Source organism: Danio rerio, chromosome 2, assembly GCF_052040795.2.
Source record: "Danio rerio strain M-AB ecotype USA chromosome 2, GRCz13ab, whole genome shotgun sequence".
Lineage (NCBI taxonomy): Eukaryota > Metazoa > Chordata > Actinopteri > Cypriniformes > Danionidae > Danio > Danio rerio.
In genome coordinates this window covers 17,870,660-17,894,838 of record NC_141022.1, presented here as the reverse complement: position 1 = coordinate 17,894,838, position 24,179 = coordinate 17,870,660, and the positions used below count along the sequence as shown (strand labels likewise).

The 24,179-nt window shown below is 34.6% G+C and overlaps 2 protein-coding genes across 3 annotated transcripts in view; one reads left to right on the top strand and one right to left on the bottom strand.

Moving 5' to 3' along the window:
* LOC147846305 (uncharacterized) overlaps positions 1–24,179 on the top strand; it is a 350,900-nt gene that overhangs the window by 283,803 nt on the left and 42,918 nt on the right. The gene's annotated exons all lie outside the window — the stretch shown is intronic.
* abca4b (ATP binding cassette subfamily A member 4b) overlaps positions 1–24,179 on the bottom strand; it is an 87,313-nt gene that overhangs the window by 28,000 nt on the left and 35,134 nt on the right. For both annotated transcript variants that reach the window (XM_087240558.1, XM_087240559.1), the window contains exons 10-23: positions 23,782–23,921; positions 23,556–23,672; positions 21,814–22,011; positions 16,569–16,774; positions 14,226–14,402; positions 12,353–12,575; positions 11,827–12,048; positions 8,820–9,024; positions 7,603–7,692; positions 7,278–7,493; positions 5,149–5,326; positions 4,928–5,059; positions 3,462–3,601; positions 1,815–1,952 (exon numbers count right to left, since the gene is read on the bottom strand). In XM_087240558.1, the coding sequence (XP_087096684.1) occupies positions 1,815–1,952; positions 3,462–3,601; positions 4,928–5,059; positions 5,149–5,326; positions 7,278–7,493; positions 7,603–7,692; positions 8,820–9,024; positions 11,827–12,048; positions 12,353–12,575; positions 14,226–14,402; positions 16,569–16,774; positions 21,814–22,011; positions 23,556–23,672; positions 23,782–23,921 (2,382 nt within the window). The remainder of the gene's footprint in view (positions 1–1,814; positions 1,953–3,461; positions 3,602–4,927; positions 5,060–5,148; positions 5,327–7,277; positions 7,494–7,602; positions 7,693–8,819; positions 9,025–11,826; positions 12,049–12,352; positions 12,576–14,225; positions 14,403–16,568; positions 16,775–21,813; positions 22,012–23,555; positions 23,673–23,781; positions 23,922–24,179) is intronic.

Sequence of the window (24,179 nt, the reverse complement as noted above, 5' to 3'; positions counted from 1 at the left end):
ACAAACAACACAAGCATAAAGGAATAGTTCAAAAAATTGTCATCATTTACATATGCTCAAGGGTTTCCAAACCTCTAATGTAACTGGAAACCTTTAGCTAAGTTGCCATGCAACCATGCTCATACACATTACCTAACCCAAAAATGCACAGCATAAACAATGCACAAACAACTTTTAACACACACTTTCTCTTCTCTGTATGCACCAGACACTTTCTTATCAACAATAGAAATACTGTGCAATAGTATTGATACTGACTTTGGTCTTTCGCACTCTCTTCACCAGCAGCGAGATGAATAATTAATAATAATATTTAAATTTTTAACACTTTTGTATTAATTCTTTTTTTTCCATGATGATGACATCAGGGGAAAAAAACATTTTCCTTTTTTTATTTTATTTTTTTAAATAAAATGTAAATATTTAAAACAGTTATTTAAATCTTTTATGGACTTTTTTGAACATCTGACAGAAATAGTCAAACAGGTAAGCAATAAACGGAAATGCTGCTGCTTTTCTGCTGTTTCTGCTTATTAACAGCAGGTGTTCGTCATGAGTGCTCAATCATCCCTTTTACTAACCCCATTGTTGTCTCATTAACTTTAACTCTGCTGCTGAGTAAATTTTACTCAATTTAAAGAGGGACCAAATATTCTCTGAAGAGAGTATTTTTTTAACTGAATTTTACTCTGAGGACTTTTTGAAACTATTTTTTTTTTCGACAATCTACAGAACAAACCACTGTTATACAATAACTTGCCTATTTGCCCTAACCTGCCTAGTTAACCTAATTACCCTAGTTAAGCCTTTAAATGTCACTTTAAGCTGCAAAGAAGTGTCTTGAAAAATATCAAGTAAAATATTATTTACTGTCATCATGGCAAAGATAAAATAAATCAGTTATTAGAAAAAAAGTTTCAAAAAATATGCTTAGAAATGTGCAGAAACAATCTTCCCTCCATTAAACAGAAATTGGGGGGGGGAAAAAATAAACACAGACGCTAATAATTCAGGGGGGCTAATAATTCTGACTTCAACTGTGTGTGTGTATATATATATATATATATATATATATATATATATATATATATATATATATATATATATATATATATATATATATATATATATATATATATATATATATATATATATGAGCTAAATTGAGCTGGATAAAAGTGTAATCCAATAAAGACACACAAATAAAAAAAATTACCAAATAAATTCACATAGAAAGGGCATCAAAAAATTTTGCATGGTTTTAATAATTCTTGAAACACCCAGCTGAAAGTTCATCCTCCATATGATTTAGTATGGTTATATTAATTTTATAGATTTGTCTTACACTAACCTTTTCACAAACATTAGGCACTGCCTACAAACGCAAGATAAAATTATGATACCATGTGTGTCCTCTGCAGATCTGAGGTAACTTATTTTATCTATAGTGAAAGTAATTTCTGTTTGCAGATAACTGTACATATATTGTGGTCATTTCTCTGGAAAGATTTTTGTTCTCTTGAACACATGTAATAGAAATCTGTGTTTCATTCGCAAAAGTTTTATAAATGATATTTAAATTGTTATGCATATATCTAAACATAGCAGCTGACTTCCACATATGACCAAAGTAGATTTCAAATATCCTTCAAAAGATCTACTCTTGTGTTTAACAGACGTTTTAAAACTTTTAAAAATTACATTTAGGAAGAAGCAAGTCAAGTGAGTAAATGATAATAGAATTTAAATTACTATCTCTAACTGCATGATCATCCGTAGCAGGAGTGTTCTTGTTTTCCTGAAGGTGGCAGTACCTGTGCGGTATTTGAGGAGCAGGTCCCAAATGGAGCGTCTGGAGTAAGGATCTACACCTGAGGTCGGCTCATCCAGTATCACCACCCTAGAGCCTCCAACGAAAGCCATCGCCACCGACAGCTTCCTCTGCATACCACCTAAAGAGGGTCAGTACCCAAAAAGTTTATTAAGACACTGACATAAATGCTTGATGTTTTTACTCTTGCACAAATAATTGCACATGCAGCACATTAAACTGGAAAAACTAAATGAAAAGACGCAAAAAAAAGTAAAACCATCAGGGATATTTAAGATCAAATGACATTGCAGTTGAACTGTGCCATTGTTGTCCCTGATATGGATGTCAAAAATAAACGTTTGCATTTGGCAGTTACCAACCATGCAAGTCCATTGTATAAAGATTTAGTTCTCAGATAGGCCTATAGTTATATGAAGTCATAGCAGCAGATCTATAGTTTATATAGAAATAAAGCTATAATAGCTATAAAAGCTATAAATAAAGCTAAAATTTTCTCTTCAGTAGGTTATAGATAACTTATGGTAATTCTTATGGTTTGAAAAAAATAAATAGATTTTTGGAAATCACCAGGTGACCCCCCCTATTTTGTCACGCGACCCCTCGGGGGTCCCGACCCCACTTTGAGAACCACTGATTAAACAATACTGATCTGTTACTTGATCTGACGATTTACTTTTTCAGAATTTTGAAAAATAGAAAGTTCAAAAGAACAACATTTATTTAATGTTTTGTAACACTAAAAATGCAGTTGCTGTTCCTTTTGATAAGGTTAATGGATCTTCACTAAATAAAAAATGTATCCTTATGTCAATAACCTTCATGATTGTTTTTTTTTTTTTTGTTTGTTTTTTTGGAGGAATTATTTTATGTAATTTTTTATGAGCACTTAAGAATAAGCTTTTGGTTTGTATTTTTTATAAATTTTGCACAGATTTGTTTTACAATTTCTTACACTATTTGTATGTTTAAAATATTTAAATTTAATTTGAATATATTTGTTTATTTTACCTCAGTAGTAATTACATTTTTATATACTAATGATTGTTTCTGTATGCAACAGCTTTTTTTGCTAGCAATGTATTTGTATATTTCCTTTACCTTTTTTGAGTTTACCTCATTAGACACACTGCAGTTTGATCTTTTTAGACCACTAAACGGGAAACGTACTACAATTATCTGTGTTAGACTAGTCTAGTTAGACTAGTTTGTAGTACAACATACTTCAGTATTTAACATGGATCTTTTTGCTGTTTTTTCCTGCTTATTATTATTATTATTATTTATTTATTTGTTTTTGGTTGGTTTGTTTTAGCTACAGGTCCTATTGACATTTAAACAGGGCTTTTAGACAGAACAGTACTGTCCAAACACACTTGCGTTTACCTCAGACTGATCATCATTATGAATAAAGACAGAGGATTTCTATGTCTACCCAAACAGAAGCTTCATTTTATCTCCCTAAATCAGATCAGCTTCATATAAGAGGCTTAGATTTAGTACCCCCTGCCTCCTTTTGTTCTTAAGTATCACTCCAAAACACAGATCCTAAGGCAGGCAAACTGTAAGACCCCTTAATAAGAGATTATAAATTACTAGATTATGGTCTCAGGTGTATAATCAGACCCACCGGAGAGATTCTGTGCTTCCTCATCGCGTTTATGAGGCAGCCCCAAGTCCTCCAGCATGTTCTCGACCTCCTGCTCGGCCTCCTTGTGTTCACGGCCCTTCATCAGAGAGTAGAAGAGAATATGCTCCTCCACCGTCAGACTGAGTAAAACAGCATCATACACACACATTAAAGGCAATTATACATAGATTAGTAGATATATGTACTATTAGCTGGAGTACCCATCAGACTCACTAGAGGGCACTCCAGCTATATTTATATATATATATATATATATGATGAGTTTAGATGCAAAAACCTCTAAATGCCGTCTGAAATTTTCCTCTAAAATTAGTATGTTAATCAGTTTCCTGTGTGTATGTTCAGTAATATCACTTTTATAGCAAAGAATAACTCATTTTCCTGGTCTTTAAAGTAAAATCTACACATAAACAAAGTAGGCTGAGAAAAACTTTCATTTAAGGTGCATACCAGACCTGCACATTCGCATGCTCAGAGTGGTGGCTGGGCGCCGACTTGCGGCATCGGTATGTGTACCCTGATAAAAACCCATGTTTAGAATTCTGAAATTCATGGTGCTGCGCATCGCCGAGCTGTGTTTCTGGTGTGTGACCCCCTTTTGTTTCATGTTTTGCCCTGCCTGTTTTGATTCTGGACTGTTTTTTGTTTTGTGATTGCTTGCCCCCTACCTCAACCTCTTCCCTGTTTGTTGGATTTACTAATTTTTTACCCTTTTTGCTCCTGTTTTGACCCCTACCTGCCTGAACATTCTTTTTATAATAAAGCTGCAAGTGGACATTTACCTTTGTTGCAACACCGTCATCAATACATATTCAAACACTTGATGGCATAATTACAATTATTTTGTTGTTTTTTTAATGATGTGTAAAGGAATAAATTATATATATATATATATATATATATATATATATATATATATATATATTTTTTTTTTTTTTTTATTTTTTTTTTTTTCATTTATAATTATTTTTTTCTTCTAGAGAAAGTCTAATGTGTTTTAGTTTAGTTTGAACAAAGCAGCTTTTACTTTTCAAAGCAATTTTAATAGACTTTAAAGCCCCCTTAAACATTTTTAATTGGCTACAGAAACTATAACTAGGATTCATAAATTATATACAATTATGTTGTAGCAAAAAAAAAAAAAAAATATATATATATATATATATATATATATATATATATATATATATATATATATATATAATGGCTTACAAACTGGGTGAAGTGCAATTTTTTTTTTTAAATATCCAAACATAATTAATAATACTGATGATAATCAAAAATAATTTGATGTATATAAAATTGTATGATTTTTTTTTTTATGACCTATATGGCTAGCAGCCTAACCTAAGCAAAAATGTAGCCAAATTGGCCAGTTATTAAAAAAAAAAAGTTTATTTTAAACCCTAATTACAATAATTTCAAAAGAAAGAAAATGCACTCACTGTTTGAAAAGGATGTTGTGCTGTGGACACATGCCCAGTGACTGTCGTATGGCGTCCATCTCTGTACGAATGTCTCTTCCATAAATGTAAGCTGTTCCAGAGGTGGGTGGAAATAGCCCAGTCAGAATGGACCTACAAGAGTAGACGTGTATATATGAATTACACAAAATACACTAAATTCATGTTTCCATTTCATAGATAAAAAGACAGTCCTAACGCACAAGGTGGTGGTCTTTCCTGCCCCATTGTGACCCAGGAAAGAAGTGATCTGGCTCTCATAGAAGTTCATATTGAGACAGTCCACAGCAGGTCTGGAATATCGATTGTACATCTTCACCAAATCCTGCACTGACACTCCTATTAACAGACTCTCCGGCTCAGGCTCAAAGAATGGATTTTCTGTAGGAAAACATACAGAACAGACACTGAAGAAGACAAACAGCTGCCAAAATAACAGGGTCAGGTACACATAACGGTCCTGAAACTCACCAGAAATATTAAACACTTCTTAGACTTTCTACAACCTGACAAGTGCAGAATCAGCATTTTCAATCCATCTATATTTCCAACTTTAAAGCAGCGATTGTTATTTTTTTCGTATTGTTATCCAGTTCCTAGAGAAATTGAATTTTAAATGAGCTAACAGAGTGGCTTTTTTTCTTTATATAGAATAATATATACAACAGTTGAAGTCAGATTTATTAGCCCCTCTTTGATTTTATTTTTATTTTTTTAAATATTTCTCAAATTATGTTTAACAGAGCAAGAAAACTTTCACAGTATGTCTGATAATATTTTTTTCTTCTGGAGAAAGTCTTATTTGTTTTCTTTCGGCAAGAATAAAAGCCGTTTTTAATTTTTTTTTAAAACCATATTAAGGTCAAAATTATTAGTCCCTTTAGGCTATATATTTTTCTATAGTCTACAGAACAAACTATTATGTTTAGAAATGTGTTGAAAAATTCTGTTAAACAGAAATTGGGGAAAAATAAACAGGGGGGCTAATAATTTAGGGGGCTCATAATTCCGACTTATATTTCTGACTATATATATATATATAATAAAGTCATTTCATTCAGATAGATTGGGAAAGGGGTTTTAGAATAGTTATTACAACCTAACAGACCCCTCTTGCTCATAATTTCTGTTTGTTGTCAAAACTGACAGTTAAACCCCACGCTACGCCTCGCCCATTACCTCAAAATCACATAATCCAATAATTTAACTGAAATCAAACAAGAAGTGCATTTTTAGATTTCAATTAAAGATTAGAAGGGCAAACTTTTTTTTTTTTTTTTACTGACATGCACAGTTCCACAAAACTGGAAATGTAAGTTAACAAAGTCATATGACTAGTTTTGATTTTTTGGATACTTTAATAATAGTTTAAACGCCACACATTTTAGAAAGTCTTACACTAACAATATTTGCATATTAATTACCCTCCACAGTTAAAGCAATAACAACAGCAATAGCTGATATTGACTCAGTACTTTATTTTACCTAAAAAAAAAATCATACTTCAGGATGTTGAAAACGAGGACAACTTTAAAACGTTTGTTTATGTCTGAATGTGGGGTGAAATTATTAAATAATCTGAAAGAGATTTTAAAACATTGTGCGGATAGTAATACATTTAAAAAGTTGTAGAAAAAATATGTTATTAAAGGAATATGTTAATGAAAAGAGGTGATTGTAGAAATGTCCATTAGTGGCTGTGTACAAATGGAGAATTAAATATACTATATCATATGTAAAAGATGTAAAAAGGATTAAGTGATGTAGTGGAAAGAATGTTAATGATAATGGGGTGGGGAAAATAATGACCTTGTGCTTTATCCATTTAAATACATTTGTCATTTTAAGTGCATATGGATAAGTAAATATTTTTACTGATTTTAATAAAATGTATTTTGTTTAAAGAATTGCTTTAAATGCATGATATTCTGTTAGAAAAAAATCAAATATTCAAATATTTGATACACTAAATTGACACACTTAACACAATTTATTTTAACCTAAATTTATTGCTATTAACAAACTATTAAATAAGAATATCAGCTAAAAATGCTCATTTGCTGCTTTATTACTAGTCAGTAAGGTAGTATGTGGGTTTGGGTATTGGGTAGGATTAAGAATGTAGACAAAGATCATACTTTACGAGCATTCATAGTAAAGTAATGATAAATAAACAGTTAATATCTTAATAATTAGCAGGTAATAAGCCAGTATTTAATAGTGTGAATTTGTACTTAAACTAAAGTGTTACAGCGAAATACAACTTTAATTCTGCTTAAAAGTTTTACAAAAAGTATTCTAAACTAAATACATGAACAACATACATCCTTACCACAGTACCCCTGCTGGATCTCCTCCTGCTGAATCTCCTCCTGCATTTTCAACTGCTCCTCTCGCTCTCTCTCTTTCTCCATCCTCTCTCGTTTCTCCTTGTGTTTGCAGTGTTTGCTGTTGCGGGATCCGTTGCACTCCCTGTGCTCTGGTGAAAGACCACCATACTCCACATCCTCCTGCTTCTCCACATGATTTTCCAAAGGCTTTTCTGGGACTGCAGAGAAATGATGGTTTTGTCACAAAATTAACTTCTGGCAGATCTAGTTCAAACCTATATTTGATGTTGCAAACTTGATGTTCAGAGCTAAAATATTCATTTATACCAGCATCTGAAGTCTCTGAGGGTGGTGATGGCTTCAGCCAGTACGAGGACTGCAGGGGGAAATAAAATGGCCGACCAATACCATACTGACCTGAAAATTAAAATAAATACACCTTCAAAATCACATTGTCTCTTAGGCTCTAACATTGAAATTGGTAGGTTTTTTTTGTTTGTTTGTTTGTTTTTGTTTTTATGTTTGTTTTTTGTTTTGGTTTTAGTTACTATTTTATTTAAATTTCAAGACTTGATCTTAGAAAAAGAAAAGAATTATGATCTTCTCAAGTAAATAATATGTGATTACAGTCATGTCTTAGTGGTGATTAGTAACGTTTATGCAAATGTATGTATAATACTACAAAAGCAAAACAATTAAAAATATATCAGACAACAACAAAATAAATATAAAATATTTAAATGTATTTTAGAATTTGAAAATAAATATTTTGTGAAGATATATCATACATTTCAAAGGAAAAGTAATCTTATAAGCATTAAGAAAAAAACTGAGAATGAAAGAGTATCTAAGGACATAAGTGGAAATTGTCTTTTTTATAAATAATTCTAATTGTTTTTTAAAGTTTGCATTCTATCCTTAAAATTTGAGTCAATATTCATAAACCTTTTATATTGAATTTAGGTCAGAATTTGAGTGATTTTCTCTTAGGTTAGCTTTTGAAAGCACACACACATACACACATCTGCACTGGTCACTTTATGCAATATTGGACTACCTCTCTATATATCATGACACTGTCACTTTCACATAATTATCATGTTTACAAGCCTTTTTGCTCTTTATACTGTTTTATATCTGCACTCATTGCCATATGCCCTTAATTGTCATTTTATTGTATTTTATTGTATTGTATTGTATTGTATTGTATTGTATTGTATTGTATTGTATTGTACTGTTCACAAATTTTTATTCTTTCTTCTTTATTCTTTAGACTACATTTCATGTATATATTTAGATTACATATAATGTATATATTTAGACTACATTTTAGGTATATATTTAGATTACATATTATGTATAATTGTATTTATTGTAAATTCTTTCTTAAAACTCTACTTTTTGTATTAACATTATATTGTAGGCACCTAGGGTCTAAGAGTAACGTAATTTCGATTCTCTATATGTCCTGTACATGTGGTTGAATTGACAATAAAGCTGACTTTGACTTTATTTGGAAGTAGCACATTTGAAAGGAAACTGACCTGGAAAGACGTTGTCAAGATACCAAGCCAAAACACCATAAAGAACTGCATCCAGTAGCATCATGCGAATGGAAGTGAAGAAGGAGTACTCGTCCCCCTCTAGAGGACTTGTGCCAATATTGTCCCACTGCAGACCCAGGCCTTGCTCCTCATAACGGGATAGATACTCTGTCCCAAACCCAAAGGCCACTGGAGACAGAAGGCTCTGGGGCAAAGGGGATCATTTCACAAAAAATTACCAAAATGCACATACCATTGATCACAGAAAGACAAAATAGCTAAAAAATTGTTTATATAAATACATTTTATTTACATTTTCTGAGCCCCCCAGTTGAGAACGAGTCACACAGAAAAGTGGTGGAACATTCAAAGGTACTGAGCACCCACAAAATTAATATTTTTAGTATTGAGTAAAATAATAGTTTTCCTATACAAATTAAAATGTACACATTATTTACTCACCCTTCAGTTTTTCCAAACATGATTGAATTTATCTCTTCTGTTGAACACAAAACAAGATATTTTGAAGAAAACTAAAAACCTGTAACCATTAACTTCCATAATACTCTGTCTGTTTTTTGTCAATAGTTAAGGTATCCAGCTTCATTTAAAATGTCTGCATTCGTGTTCAACAGAAGAAAGAAACTCAATAAGGTTTGGAACCAGTGACATTAAATGATGACAAAATGATCTTTTTTGAGTGAACTATCCCTTTAACCAATCAAAAAATTGATAAAAATAGTACTTTATTAATTTGAGAAAATCTCTGACTAGTGCATCTTACACTAGTGTTTTTCAGCCAATAATGAACTTCTGGAGAAAGCTTTGTATGACCATTTGAAATTTTAAAAAGTTCCTTTCACAGCCTCTTTGTTGTAATGCAATTCAAATATAATCAGTTAAATAGATTTAAGCATCCATTTGATTGTTAAATCGTAAAAAGAGACGTAAGACTGTTAAATGCAGGTGCTGTCATTAGCCACAGGCAAACGCAGAAATTCAATTTACAAGTTAAAATTAATTTCCATATTTTAAAGACATGGCATGGAAAAATATAATTTAATGCAATGCTTCTTGTTTGCTCTGATACCACTTTATAATGTATCTCATCCAGGCAGTGAAGATTGCTGTTTTATAAAAAAATCTGACAGCATCTGCCATCTTAAACGTGGCGATTTTGTATTGGATGATAATGCACTGAAAGCCCTTTGGCTGGCTGACTGAAATTAAAAGTCTGTGTGCACATACTTCATTATGTATTTCAGGGGTGGCCAATCCTGTTCCTGGAGAGACACCTTCCTGCAGATTTCATTCGCTACCTATATCAAACACACCTGAACCAATTAATTAGGACCTGAACACAACGTGATAATTACAGGCAGGTGTGTTTGATATGGGTTGCAACTGAAATCTGCAGGAAGGTGGCTCTCCAGGAACAGGGTTGGCCACCACTGATGTAGTTTATTAAAGTACTGATGCTAAAAGAGGATATGTGTTGACGCAATCTATTAACAAATCAAGTGTTAATCTAATATTTTTTGTACATCAGTTGATTTCATGCTAAAGCATGCTAAATTGCCTGAATATGTATCTTCAAAATGCTTTGGTATGTAACCCATATGGAAATCTTATAAGTGGTCATTTTATGTATTATATACAGTTAAAATCAAAATTATTAGCCCCCCTTTGAATTTCTTTTTTTCTTTTTTAAATATTTCCCAAATGATTAACAGAGCAAGGAAATTTTCACAGTATGTCTGATAATATTGTTTTCTTCTGGAGAAAGTCTTATTTGTTTTAATTTGGCAAGGAGAAAAAGCAGTTTTTAATTATTAAAGAACAATTTTAAGTTCAAAAGGATTAGCCCCTTTAAGCTTTATATTATTTTCCATAGTCTACAGAACAAACCATCAAAACCAAGCCTTTAAATGTCACTTTAAGCTGTATAGAAGTGTCTTGAAAAATATCTAGTAATATTATGTACTGTCATCATGCCAAAGATAAAATAAATCAGTTATCAGAAAAGAGTTATTAAAACTATTATGCTTTGAAATTTGTTGAGAAAACCTCTACGTTAAAAAAATAAAAAAATAAACAGTGGGGTGAATTATTCAGGGGGGCTAATAATTCTGACTTCAACTGTATATGGCAATTTCTGCTGCATATATGACATATATATCGCATTTCATCCAGGCCCGTAGCCAGTGGTGATTCGGGTGGTTCGAAAGACCATCCCCTTACTTACAAAGGTCCAGAATTTGTCCCATTTTTTTCCTATTTTGCGTCTATGCCATATTAAATTGTCTAAAATAACAATGAAAAAAAAACTATTGAAGAAGGCATTAGGACCAATCTTGTGTTGGCTGCTGGTATTCCAAATTCTGACTGAAGAAATTTTAATGTGCTGGCCGGTTTGTTATATGCCTAATAAATGACAATAGGCTAGTTTTTAATTTAAAACTTTAACAGATTTCAATTTTTTTCCTAAGGATATATAATTTAATATATTTGTTTTAAAAGTATTGTTTTTATATTTCTTTATTAAATATTTAGGAAACGTTTTTAGTACATCAAAACGTGTGGTTATGATGACCACCCAACAAGCTAATCTAACAATAAAATTGTATTAAATGCAGTATTTAAACATAATTCATAATAATATATAAAAAAAAAACAAGGTGAATAACTGCAAAAAGGTCCACTATTTGAGAAAAAAAGAACCACCCCTTTTACCCGGCTGCCTATGGGCCTGCCATACTGTATACTGTATATGTGAAATCCAAACATGTAGCATATATGTCATTTGCATATATTGCCAGCTATCAGATTTTCATATGAGAATAATGTTAATGATATTGTAAAATAAAAATATATAAATAAAACAAAATGTATGCTGCTTTCACCTGCAAGGCATCCGTTATTTCTGCTTGACATTATTCACATACAGTACGTCCACAACCTTAACACTTGGTACTGTATATGCATAGAAACAGCACAGTAGACTCACCACAGCTAACTTCATGTCCTTGGTAATGCGGTCCTGCCAGGCGAAGCAGAAGATGTGAGGGAGGTAAAGGGTGAAGTAAATAATGCCGCTACAAGCAGCAGCCAAGTTGGCCTTATTGAAGAAAACACTCATCAGAAAGCACTGCATGATAGTGGCCACGGTGAATGTGAGGAGGAACAGGAACAGAATGATCGGATCGCTGTAATTGAGCACTTTTCCAACCTGAGAACAAAAAATTATATATTGCTAGGGATTATGAAGAAAGGACTCAGTTATGATATATTTATAGTATACATAATAATTATAATATAGTATAGTATAGTATAGTATAGTATAGTATAGTATAGTATAGTATAGTATAGCATAAAAAAGCCAAAATACAACAAAAATTCTAGAGAAAAACTTTGTATATGCATGCACTAACAGCATGCCTCCAGTAGAGGTCACAATGCAACAAATCTCAGAAAGACTTAGAGGGACTGAGCTAAACAGACAAGCCACATCAATCATCAGATTCGTTCCTCACCATGACAATACCAGTCAGCAGAGCAGTGCTGGCAGTCATCATAATGAAACTGTCAATGAACCATGTGTACCAGATGACTCCATTAGAGACGCCCATGGCTTTCAGAGTCTCCTTCAGCCTCATCTCCTTCTCCAGGACAATGCTCTTCACAACCATGGACACTGAGTAGATCCAGGCCAGCACCATGAAGATGGGGAAACAGCGGTTTAGGGTCAGCATGAACCTTGATATGGGACAAAACAAACAGTATACAGTAAACACTGGGGCACTTGCATTGTTTAAGTGAGAACTTTTGATTTGCGGTTGATAAAATGAATGGATTCAAACACTCATTGACCACTATATTAGGTAAACTTATTCAACTGTTAATGCCTAATATCCAATGAGAGAATCAGATGGCAGCCACTCAATGTATTTAGGAATGTAGATGTGGTCAAGATACTCTACTGAATTTCACACATCCATCAAAATGGGCAGGAAATGTGATTTAGGGGACTGAACTCAGTATGGTTGTTGGTGCCAATTGCCAAATGAACTGGTTTGAGTATTTCCAGCCCAAGCTTATTGGAAATATGTACCTTAGCCTACATTTTTGTGAAACCTGAAATACATTGTTCCAGGTCTGTTTTCCTGCACATTTCAAATGATATATCCAGTAGAGGGCACTGTCTTTGTTTTTTTATTAATCTGAAATACATCATTTGGACAGCGGTTTTCAATCCTGAATGTGGGTGTATGGTTGTTTCCCAGTGCTGGGTTGCAGCTGGAAGGGCATCCACTGCATAAAACATGTGCTAGATATTGGCGGTTCATTCCATTGTGGCGACCCCTGATTAATAAAGGGACTAAGCCGAAAAGAAAATGAATTAATGAATGAATATTTTCAAGACTGTTATGGCTACGAACTATACTCTCATTCTGGGGTAATATTAGAGGAACTTTTCTGCTGTACCATGACTGTTCCCTAGTTTACTAGCTGGGGACTATTTTCAGGTGCTGTGCAATATTATAGCTCACTAACCCTAAACCTAACCAATAGTGTTTTTTTTTTAAAGCAAGCATAAAAGAAAAGTCTGCTGTGACTACATAGTTTTATCTTGATTTTACCTTGCTTTTTGATTTTGCATTCCTCACTGTACTCCAACCCAAATAATCTGCATCACAAGTGCAAACACTGTACAAAGTGAGCTACTGAGACATTATTACACTAGAAAAGTTGCCCATATGTGAATAGAAAGGTATTTATTTGGTGTTGTGGAAATAGCTGCACAAATATAACCCTTTGTTTGCCGATAATGTATCTGTAAATATCATCAGTGTGAAATAGAACAAAAGTTTTTCACATCATACTGCTCAAAAGTGTTCAATTTACCCAGCAATTACAGTAAGTTTTGTGGTTTTACAAAAATGTTGGCTAAAGCACTTATTTCCAGTGAGCCTGTGTTGCATATTTTAGAAACTGCTAATCTACTTGGGAAAGTTTACAGAAAAGGGCCTAATATGTAGTGAGAAGCAGTTCTGTGGGTTAAAATGTCTTGTTAATGCCAGAGGTCAGATGAGATTGATCAGACTTATTCAAGCTGATAAAAAGCAACATTAACTTGAATAACCACTCAGGCCTGCATGCAGAAAAGCATATTTGAATGCACAACAAACTTGAAGCAGATGAGCAACACCAGCAGAAGAGCACACCACTCCTGTCAGCTAATAAGGAAACTGAGGCTACAAGTCACTCAGGCTCACTAAAATTGAGAGAATTGAAGACTGGATGTATATGGTCCACAAGCAAGAGCATGAAAGGAATTAAGGCATTTCTTAAGGCAAGATGATGGTATTAGTCCTGCTTGACCACATAATTCCAGCCACCACTCACATGTCATCCACGTAGCAGGGGTAGGGCATCTGCTGCAGGTAAACACCTAAGGGCCAGTCATGACCTGTGTGTAATTTAAGGATCCCGTGTTCAATCATGTCCTGCAGGTAGGCAAAACCTCCCCAGATATAGCGATGGTCCTCCACAGGGTCTGCCCGTGGGCCAGGGTCCCAGTATCTAAGAGGAAGCAGACTTTTGTTTAAACATGCATTCAGTAGTTGGGTAAAAATGAAACGTGTTTTACAAAAGGAATACTTTTTAAGCACCAATTCAACATTTTGGAATGTTTCTGAAAGATCATGAGCTCATGTTGGTACTTGGTAATATTACAGAACAATAAAGAACAAAAAAGATATTGAAAAAAATCACAAACCTTTTAATAGCAGTGTTTAATCTTTCATTGTTTTATTTCATCCAATTACAGTTAAATACAATATTGAAGGGTTAGTTCACACAAAAAAGAAAATATTTTGTCATAATTTACTTGCCTTTCATTGTTCCAAACCTATTTTTTTCTGTTGAACACAAAAGATACTTGGAAGAATGTTGGAAACCTGTAACTATTGATTTTGAACATTAACTTTTTAAAAACAAATGTCTCTTGCAATCAAAATAAAACAAAACTAGTAGTGGAAAACCACGGTTCAGAACTACTTTCAGGATGAGCAAATTTTGAATTGAATTTTTGGGTGAACTATCCCTTTATGTGTTATAAAATGGAGGCCATTTATTAAGTCATAGACTATTCTAAATATTTTTGTGTGTATAAACTCTTGTCTTTTGGGCAGCTTTGAAATCAAAATACTTTAAACCAGGGCTGCATTATATTGGAAAATTACATGTTGAGATATAAATACAATTTCACTAGATGAGTTGAATAAATGTTTGTAAAGAATCTTTAATTTTAGATTGATTGGGAAATTCTTTAGGGGAATAAATACAACAAATACAAAATACAATAAATTTTCCGAAGAGTCGAAATGTGTTTAGGTATACAGTAATTGAATAATCAAATGCAAAATAATACTGCATAGTCTTTGTTTTATAAACAATTCTATAAAATTTATTATTAATTTTTCAAAGTTACAAATGATACATTTTCTTATGCCTCAATGCTTTTAAAACCCTCACATAGTCACAGGCCTCAAAAAACACTTGCAAAACTCAGAATTGCATATACTCGCGATGTGACTATTGCGATTGATCACGTTGCGATATCGATGCTGGAACAATTATTGTGGAGCCCTACTTCATAATATTCAAATTCTAAAAAAAAACTTCGGGAAAATGTCTATAAAGTTCAAAGCTACTTTAGGCCACTAAATGTGCATTTTCATGTTATTTCAGGTGGACCAGTGAGATATATGATTGCTCTAGAAACACAAGAGAATCTTGGGGGGTGTTAAAGGGTTTACATATTATGCATAGTTGCGTAGACATGCATAGTTACATAGACATGCATAGTTACATGACTTCCTAGATTGCTGTATCCTCTAAAGAAATGCAAAGCCAAGAATGATTTTTATTTTTACTTAACTCTAACGGTCCAGAAGTTTTGCAGTATTAAAAGCCTGGAACTGTTTTACATAATTCATACCATAACAAATCACATTTAAAACATTTCCAAATGTTTTAAACCAGAGTGCCAAAAAATACCACAATTTGTTATTCAATTCACATGGTTTGTTTGTGGTTGCAGCACTTTGCATTATGCCCACATGATGAAAACAGAATGAGCCCACAGACCCACAGTGTCATTGTACACTCAGCTCAGTCTCTTGTTCTGTTAAAGAGAGAATCTTGCAGTGAGATCTGACTAGACGAGCACCTGTGGGCATATTTTGTGCTCAAGAGAGACTCTGTAATCACTGGTGTCACTTTGCAATTCACAGCACACTGGATGTAGAACGGGTGATTGTGCTCCCACTCTTTCTCTTTCTTTAACAATGGTGTGTTGCACAGTAACACTTTGCCTAAACAATTCCTAGAAGAAAAAAAAATTTACCTATACTCTTCCAACCCAATAAATTTTATTTTCTGAATTAAACCTTTGAAAAAGTACTTTGAAAAAATAGCCATACATTATGTGGACAATCTAAATTGAATGTTAACGCAATTCCCATTCAAGACTAATATCATCTGATTATACTTTAGACTCAGTTTAAATGTATTTGATATTCTTAAAGCTCTCAAAATCTCACTATAGTCCAAATTAAAAGATGTTATTGATGCAAGATGGCAACAGCCATACTTAGGCCATCTTGGCTTGATTTTGGAACATTAGAAAAAAGTAGAGATTCACTTGATTCAACTTGTTTTTACAATTTAGTGATAACCTCTCACCTGTCTTTGATTTTGTTGGTACGTTCCACTGCATCAATGTCCATTCGGATCTTGAACTTGACATGTCGGGGTAGTTCTATGGTCCAGGGGTACATGTCCATGAAAACCAGACCGGCCCAGAACTTATTCTCCCCTAGCAGGTGCAGAGCTTGATGGGTCATCAGATTCTCATCCATGTGACCCACAAACTTATCCAGACTTATACACTGAAAAGACATAAAAAGTAGAAAGGTATACAAATCTGTTTAGTTTTTAATCTTGTTGTCTTCAGTAAATTGTTGTTGTACTTCAGAATGAATATGCTGTAGTTCACTTGAAGCTCTTGAATGAGTGTTTATTTTAGAATGAACCTGTTGAGTAATGGAGTGTTTCACTCAAATTAATCAGTTTTCTGGATGAATTCTTTAAGTGAATGATTGTTTTGATCCTGAATGAGTCAATAGTCCCTTCCACACAGTGATACCAGATAATATTCTTGAAAATTACCCGAACAACTTTAACGGTAAATTCAAAAAAGTGAGCACTTCATCATAATAATAATACTTTTTTTCACCGTTGACATCAAGAAGGAACATAGAGACGTTACCTGACTAACATCTAGCAGCTAAATGTGTCTGAAAAAATAGTAGATGTCTTACGTCAGCACAGTCTAATCATGAAAGTGCTCTTTCCAGCAATTTTCCTTCTGCATTCACACAGATCAACATTGCAGCGAATTACCAGTAATGTTATAACTTCTCTTTGAGGACAATTGCCAGACCGAATTTACCGCTATTTTCAAAAAGGGCCTGTTAACAGATTAAACTTTTCCAGAATATTGCCGGTAAGTTTCCGGAAAGGTCTGTATGTGTGAAAGGGGCTAATGTCACCTTTTCAGTTCACTTTAATGGTGTGCCAGTTTCGAAAACAATAATTCATTCGTTCATTTGTTCATTCATTTACACTACCTGACAAAAGTTCCAAGTTTTAGGAACAACTAATAAAATCTTGACTTCAAGCTGATCACTTGGTATAAGAAGTGGCTTATATGAAAGGCAAAGGCTTCCAGATTACACTTATTTTACCAAAATAAAATATGATTATGTCTTGTTTTTTAATTATTTAATTAGGACAGTAAGGCCTGACTGTGATTTGACAGAAGTCTTGTCGCTTAAAAGAAATAATGTACAGTATAGAATATAAAGTCATGGCGCAGTGGAAAAAGAATGAATATTGTGTATGACTCCCATGAGCTTGGAGGACTGCATCCATACATCTCTGCAATGACTCAAATAACTTATTAATAAATCAAGATTTTGTGGGTTCATCTTCAATGCCTCCTTCTTCATCTTACTCCAGACATGCTCAATACTGTCCATGTCTGGTGACTGGGCTGGCCAATCCTGGAGCACCTTGACCTTCTTTGCTTTCAGGAACTTTGATGTGGAGGCTGAAGTATGAGAAAGAGTGCTATCCTGCTGAAGAATTTGCCCTCTCCTGTGGTTTGTAATGTAATGGGCAGCACCTCAGGCTGTTGATGTTGCCATCCACTTTGCAGATCTCTCGCACACCTCTATACTAAACATACTGTAACCCCAAACTATGATTTTTCTTTCACCAAACTTGACTGATTTCTTTAAGAATCTTGTTTCCATGCAGGTTCCAGTAGGTCTTCTGCAATATTTGTGATGATTGGGATGCAGTTCAACAGACGATTCATTGGAAAAATCTACCTTCTGCCACTTTTACAAATGATCGACTAGAAGTCAAGTTATTATTTGTTGCTCTTACAACTGGGATCAATGACAAGACTTTTGTCAGGCAGTTTGTTCATTCATTTAATGACCTAGACTATGCTGACATCATGATAATGTCATAGCACAAAGGTGGCCAATAGAAAATGACCAGAGATTGAAAAAAGAAAATTGTCTATGACATCGCTCTTTAAACAACTGTTTTTTATCAGTAATCAGTGATCATTGAAATCTTTCAGGCAGATCTCCACCTATGCTCCCACAACATTTACTAACTGAATAAGGGTCTAGATTAGTGACAGAATCAACGATATAGGGGCAAATTCAAACATAGCTTTTATTTCGCTCTTGAATGAACAAGCTGTTCTTGAATGAATCGATTCACTTGTCACCACATACTGGTTTAATAATGTAACTGCAGAAAGAGTCGCTGTAAAGTCCCCATCACTACTGCCCAGAGAGACATGTCTACGGCATACAAGCACAAAAACCTATCCAACTCGAAGAACATATCTTATAATGTTGTATAAAATGTGCATATCGGAATCTAAGTGTGTCAGGTTTGCAGCGGCCAAAGCAGTTTTCTCCATGTTGCAGGCCTCTTGTTCTCAAAGCTCTCCAATGACATGGGAAAATCACAGAATCTGTGTTGGCCCTTCATCGGAGGATTGCTGTACAATAGCTGAGTGAACGGCTCCCTCTCACATCACATGCCACAGCAATAGAGCCGAGGGGCCTCCTACTTCATGTGCACCATATCTAATGGAGTCATTCACAGTAATGTACAATCCCACCAGAGGTCCTGAACAAACAACTGAATGGAAAGATTCAATGGGACCCCCTGCTGTACTCACATGTTCTCAACACATTTTAATTGAAAAACACAACATTCACATTCACAGGCGCTCAGCTTGAGACCACAGCTTCGAAAAACCCACAAAAAAATGCAGAGATTTAACTTATGTATTTTAGTGGTATACTTTTCAAGCTAACATTTGAGCTAAGCGGAATGTTGACAGCTATAACTAATAGGCTAAAAAGTTTGTTTGTAAAGCGGGAAAGCTCGTTGTTAGGATGGAGACAAAAGGAGGCTGGGTAGCTCTATGATAGCCCTCTCCCACCATCACCGTCCCACTCGAATCAATTTGCGGGAAGAGGCCTCCGGCTTATGAACAGGGGTCGGTCATAGCTGGGGAGGTGAGGTAACAGAGTGATGCTGAGTGGTTTGCCCCTCTTGGTTCTCAATGAAGCCCTCCATCCACAAAAACAACACGGTGCTGGCAGAGGGTGGCTCTCCCACCCACTCCCTACTTAATCACAGCCGTACAATAGAGGGGCCTGCATGCTGTTGACAGCTTGCTTGTTCTTTTCCCTTTCACCCATCTGGCCACGATGGGCTCTATATAGCTGTGCTAAGTGGTCATTCTTGTAGGGATGTGCTGAGAGAAATCAGCACTCTGCAGACTGAGAGCTGTGCTGCTCTCAGTTAAAGTGCCTTGTTCTGTCAAGTGAAGAAAGCCTAGGCTTGGTTCAAGGGATATGCTCTGCATGCACTCTTAAACATAAAGGCGACATTACAAACCAAATGAAGGGTTTTGACATTCATGCCTTAGAAGAACATTTTTGGTTCTCCAATGAACCTCCAAGTGAAAAGTTCTTCAAAGAACTATTCTTAAATATTGTGAAGAACATTTTTTTTCTATTATGAATGACCTTTTTGTTCCATTGATGTTACAGGTTCTTTGTGAACATTCAATGAAAATTTTCAAACCAATACCCTTTATTTTTAAGCATGTGCTGTGCTAGGTTCACTGTCCTTAGACATACTTTATTATTTACATTAAATTGATTTGCAGTTGTCCAAATAATAAGTCATTCATTCATTCATTTTCTTTTCGGCTTAGTCCCTTTATTAATCAGTGGTCGCCACGGCGAATGCTCTTCCAGCTACTTAAAGTCACTGGGAAACACCCATACACTCTTATTCACATACATACACAACGGACAATTTAGCTTACCCAATTCCCCTATACCATGTCTTTGGACTTGTGGGAGAAACCGGAGCACCCAAAGGAAACCCACACGAACATGGGAAAAACACACAGAAATGCCAACGGACCTAGCCGAGGGTTGAACCTTCTTGCTGTAAGGTGACAGCGATACCCACTGTGCCACCGCACCACCTCAATTCATAAATCCTCTTCATAAATAACATGATCTCATGTCTAGCAAATACACACTTCAGAATCTCAGCAGAAGTACTGTTGTAAGACATTCTGTCACTAATAGTCTACTGTTTTTTTTAATATTATTAATTGGAAAAGACTATTTGATTCATATACACTTTCCCCCATACTTTATAGAGGAGAAGGACGAGATTTCAGATGCAGCGCTGGTTAGATGGTAGTAATGTCTCAGTAATCAAATACAAAAACTCCCAGACCATTTGTTAGCGACTTAAGAGTCTTGTACCAGTGGAAACTATTTTTGATTTGATCACTAATATATTTTTTCTGGCATTTGGAATTTTTTGCAAATCTACATTTGCAAACTAGTCATGTTGTTGCCAGACTGGAACCAGAAAAGTTTAAATATGAATAATTATCCAAGAATTTGACTTACCTATGCTAGAGGGTGGCAGAACATTTAAGGTGTATAACGACAGGTGCTAGCCACCATATATACCATAACAGCTGCAGAGGATTGTAAAGATAATTTAAATATTTTTGCCTGTATGTGCTGTACATTTAACAGTACTAAATAGTATTCATTATTGCTTTTACCACACATTCTACTTGTGATTATCATTCCTGAACAATTGTTTTCATTCCTTGTTTTTACAAATCACAGCGATTGAAGCTTAGTTGAGGTGGCTGAAAGAATTATTTCAGGTCAATTTAAAACTCAAGCTCAGAACATACCAAGCCAAAATCAAAGAACTGGACAAGCCTTGTATCAGCTGCATTTGGTCACATTTGGACCAAAAAGTTTTGTGTGAAAACACCAAACAAACAAAAGCCAACTGAAACAAGAATGTGCATTAGTGAGAGAGGATGAGGCTTTCCATACATACAGGTGGCAGTATCTGCATTGGCATTTCACAAAGAGAAACAGGAACTAATGCTGCATCCATATAAACCGTAAAAAACACAGCAGCATTTATTCTCACCAAAGAGGAATTGGCTAATAAAAATACTTCATAATCTGATAATCCATAATATTTTCAAATACTAAACAAATGTGGAAAAAATGGCAGCCAGCTTCTTTGGGCTCCCTCTTGACTTGTGTTGTTTGCTTAGCTTTGTCATTCCACATTCAAACTCTGATTCGCAGGTGAACAGCCAATAAGAGTGCTCTCTTGTCTGATTTGACATGCTGAATCAGGCAAACTCCTAACTAGCCTAATAGACTCTAATCAACAGCCCAGCATGCCCAATCCTGACTGTCTTGGCTTGGAGTGTCCAGACCTTAACCTAACCCTTAACCTTGTCTGAACCGGTGACTGCTCTCACCTCACTGTAGCGGTTAAACATCCGAATAGCCTGGTCAGCCAATCTGAAGACGTCTCTCCAGTCAAAGCTTGTCATGTTCATGAATCTCTCCCCCTCTGGGCCATTGTGCAGGAAGTTGAGGATGTCTTTGGTGGAGAACTCTGTTTCTCTAAGACGCCTGTCCAAAAAGTCCATCACTGTGGGGTTCTTAAGTGTGTCCTACAGTAAAGAGACAAAGTCAAAGATGGAGAAGAACAACACACACTGGCAAAAAATACGATAAAATATCGCTTGCTCACCAAAACTGCGCTTGTATGATATAAAATACAGTAATTACTACAAAATGTTGTATATACAGTGCTCAGCATCACTGAGTACACCCCATTTTGAAAACGAAATTTTTAGCAATTTCTCTGTGAATTTGGCAGTGTATTTTGGTGCATTTAAACTAAACAGATACATTTATTAAAACAATATTTTAGCCCCCTTATATTTTCAGAAATTGTAAGATAATACCGTTAAATTAAAGAAAATATTGCAAAACAAATTACAACCTACCAAATTTTAACAAAATTTTTATTTTTTTTCCCTCTTTTTTAAATTTGTATTTATTATTTTTCTATAACATATTTGGCTGTACTAGTTTTCAGACTGTTATCGTAAGTTATGTTGTTAGATAAGCTCCAGATTCGGCTTCAGTACTGACTAATCTAATGTATATGCACAAATATAATATTGTATAGCTTCCTATTAAACATATAAATTTAAAAGATAGATTTGTGAGGGGTGTACTTATATATGCTGAGCACTGTATTATTCTTCAGGCTCCACATGATACTTAAAAAAAACACACTAAAATTCAGATTTGCTTCAAAAGAAATTTTATTAACAATATTATAGTCATGCTAATCATTTTTAGTGCGGTCGCCACAATTGCTTTGTTTCTCTGCAGTTGGCTTGTCAGTGCTAAATCACTGTTGTTTTAATAAAAAATAAGATTATTTATTATTAAACATTGCGAGATGATGGTCGCGTGATTTTTAAAATAAGAGTATGTGTTGCGTGTTTATGGCTATTGATCTTTTCTACCAGCAACCGACCCATATTTAAACATCAAGTAGCCAACACTTTGATTACCTGACCAGCAGATTAACGGCAGGACCCCTGAATATGAAAAAATCGCACATAACAGGGTTTTATGCGTCCCCAATATGCAATGCCAACCAAGTGACTCCATAAGGTAACGTTCACTGCACACACTTTGTGTAATGTGTGAAGTCGTGGAGGCATTCCAGGATAACTAGTCCTTAAATGTCCTTGCTTAATCATGAGTAGATAAGGTCTGGATTTGCAGGGTTATCAACAATGTGTGTGTATTTTTGACTTGGAACAAAAAATCTTCTTTAAAAGATTTTTGTGTTCATCCTTGCTACAGGCCAAAAAAACCCACAAAAACAAACAAATAATCTTCACTGAAACCAAATCAATGAAGTATCCGTATCGGTACTCGGTATTGGCAAGTACACAAATTAAAATACTCAAACTCGTATCGGTTTGTAAAAAAGTGGTATCAGTGCATCCCTAGTTTTTACTTACAGATCCCATATTTTATGACAAATAATAAGAAATTAAAAGCACTCAAACAGATCAAACAGCAACTAAAAGAGGAGAGTAGATCAGGTATTCAAAAGACTGTTGGCACAATTTGACATGAATGGATATGCTGTGTGTGTGCATTTGTGTGTGTGTGTGAGATTTGTTACCCGTATCATGTTCATTTGGATGCTGTTTTGAAAGAAATCCCAGAGCTGTGGTCCCAGCTCTTCCCAGACCTTCCCTATTTTCTGCAACCTCTCAAGCTCCTCAAAAGTGGTGTTGGCCTGGAGAACACACACACACACATATACTGCATATACAGATATATGAATTTGCTTGTTGTTAGTTGTAGAACAGTTCATGTCTGAGACTGATTGCATGTTGAAATCTTACACTCTTTATTATTTTTCTGACAGCCGGAGAGTCTGGAGTGTACAGGATCTTCCCCATCACAAGAGGCTTCACTGAGTTCCACACAATTTTGGTAATAGGGTTTGACTCCAGGTTCTGCATTAATGCATTACAGAATGGAGCTGAGAGCCACAGAGGGAGTGAAAGAGAAACACAACAACAAAAAGAGACAGTGAGAGAGGGTAATTAAAAAAATAGAGCAAGTGAAAATTCGAAGAAAACAAAAGCAAAAAAGAATGTTTATAAAAAGTAGAAAAAAATGTTTTTTCTTCTTGTTTTTAGTCTAAATCTAAAAAAAAAAAGTTCTTAAATCAGAAAGTATTTTCTAGACAAGTAAAAAATATTGTTTTGCTTTCAGAAATACTCAAAGTTAGGGCCTA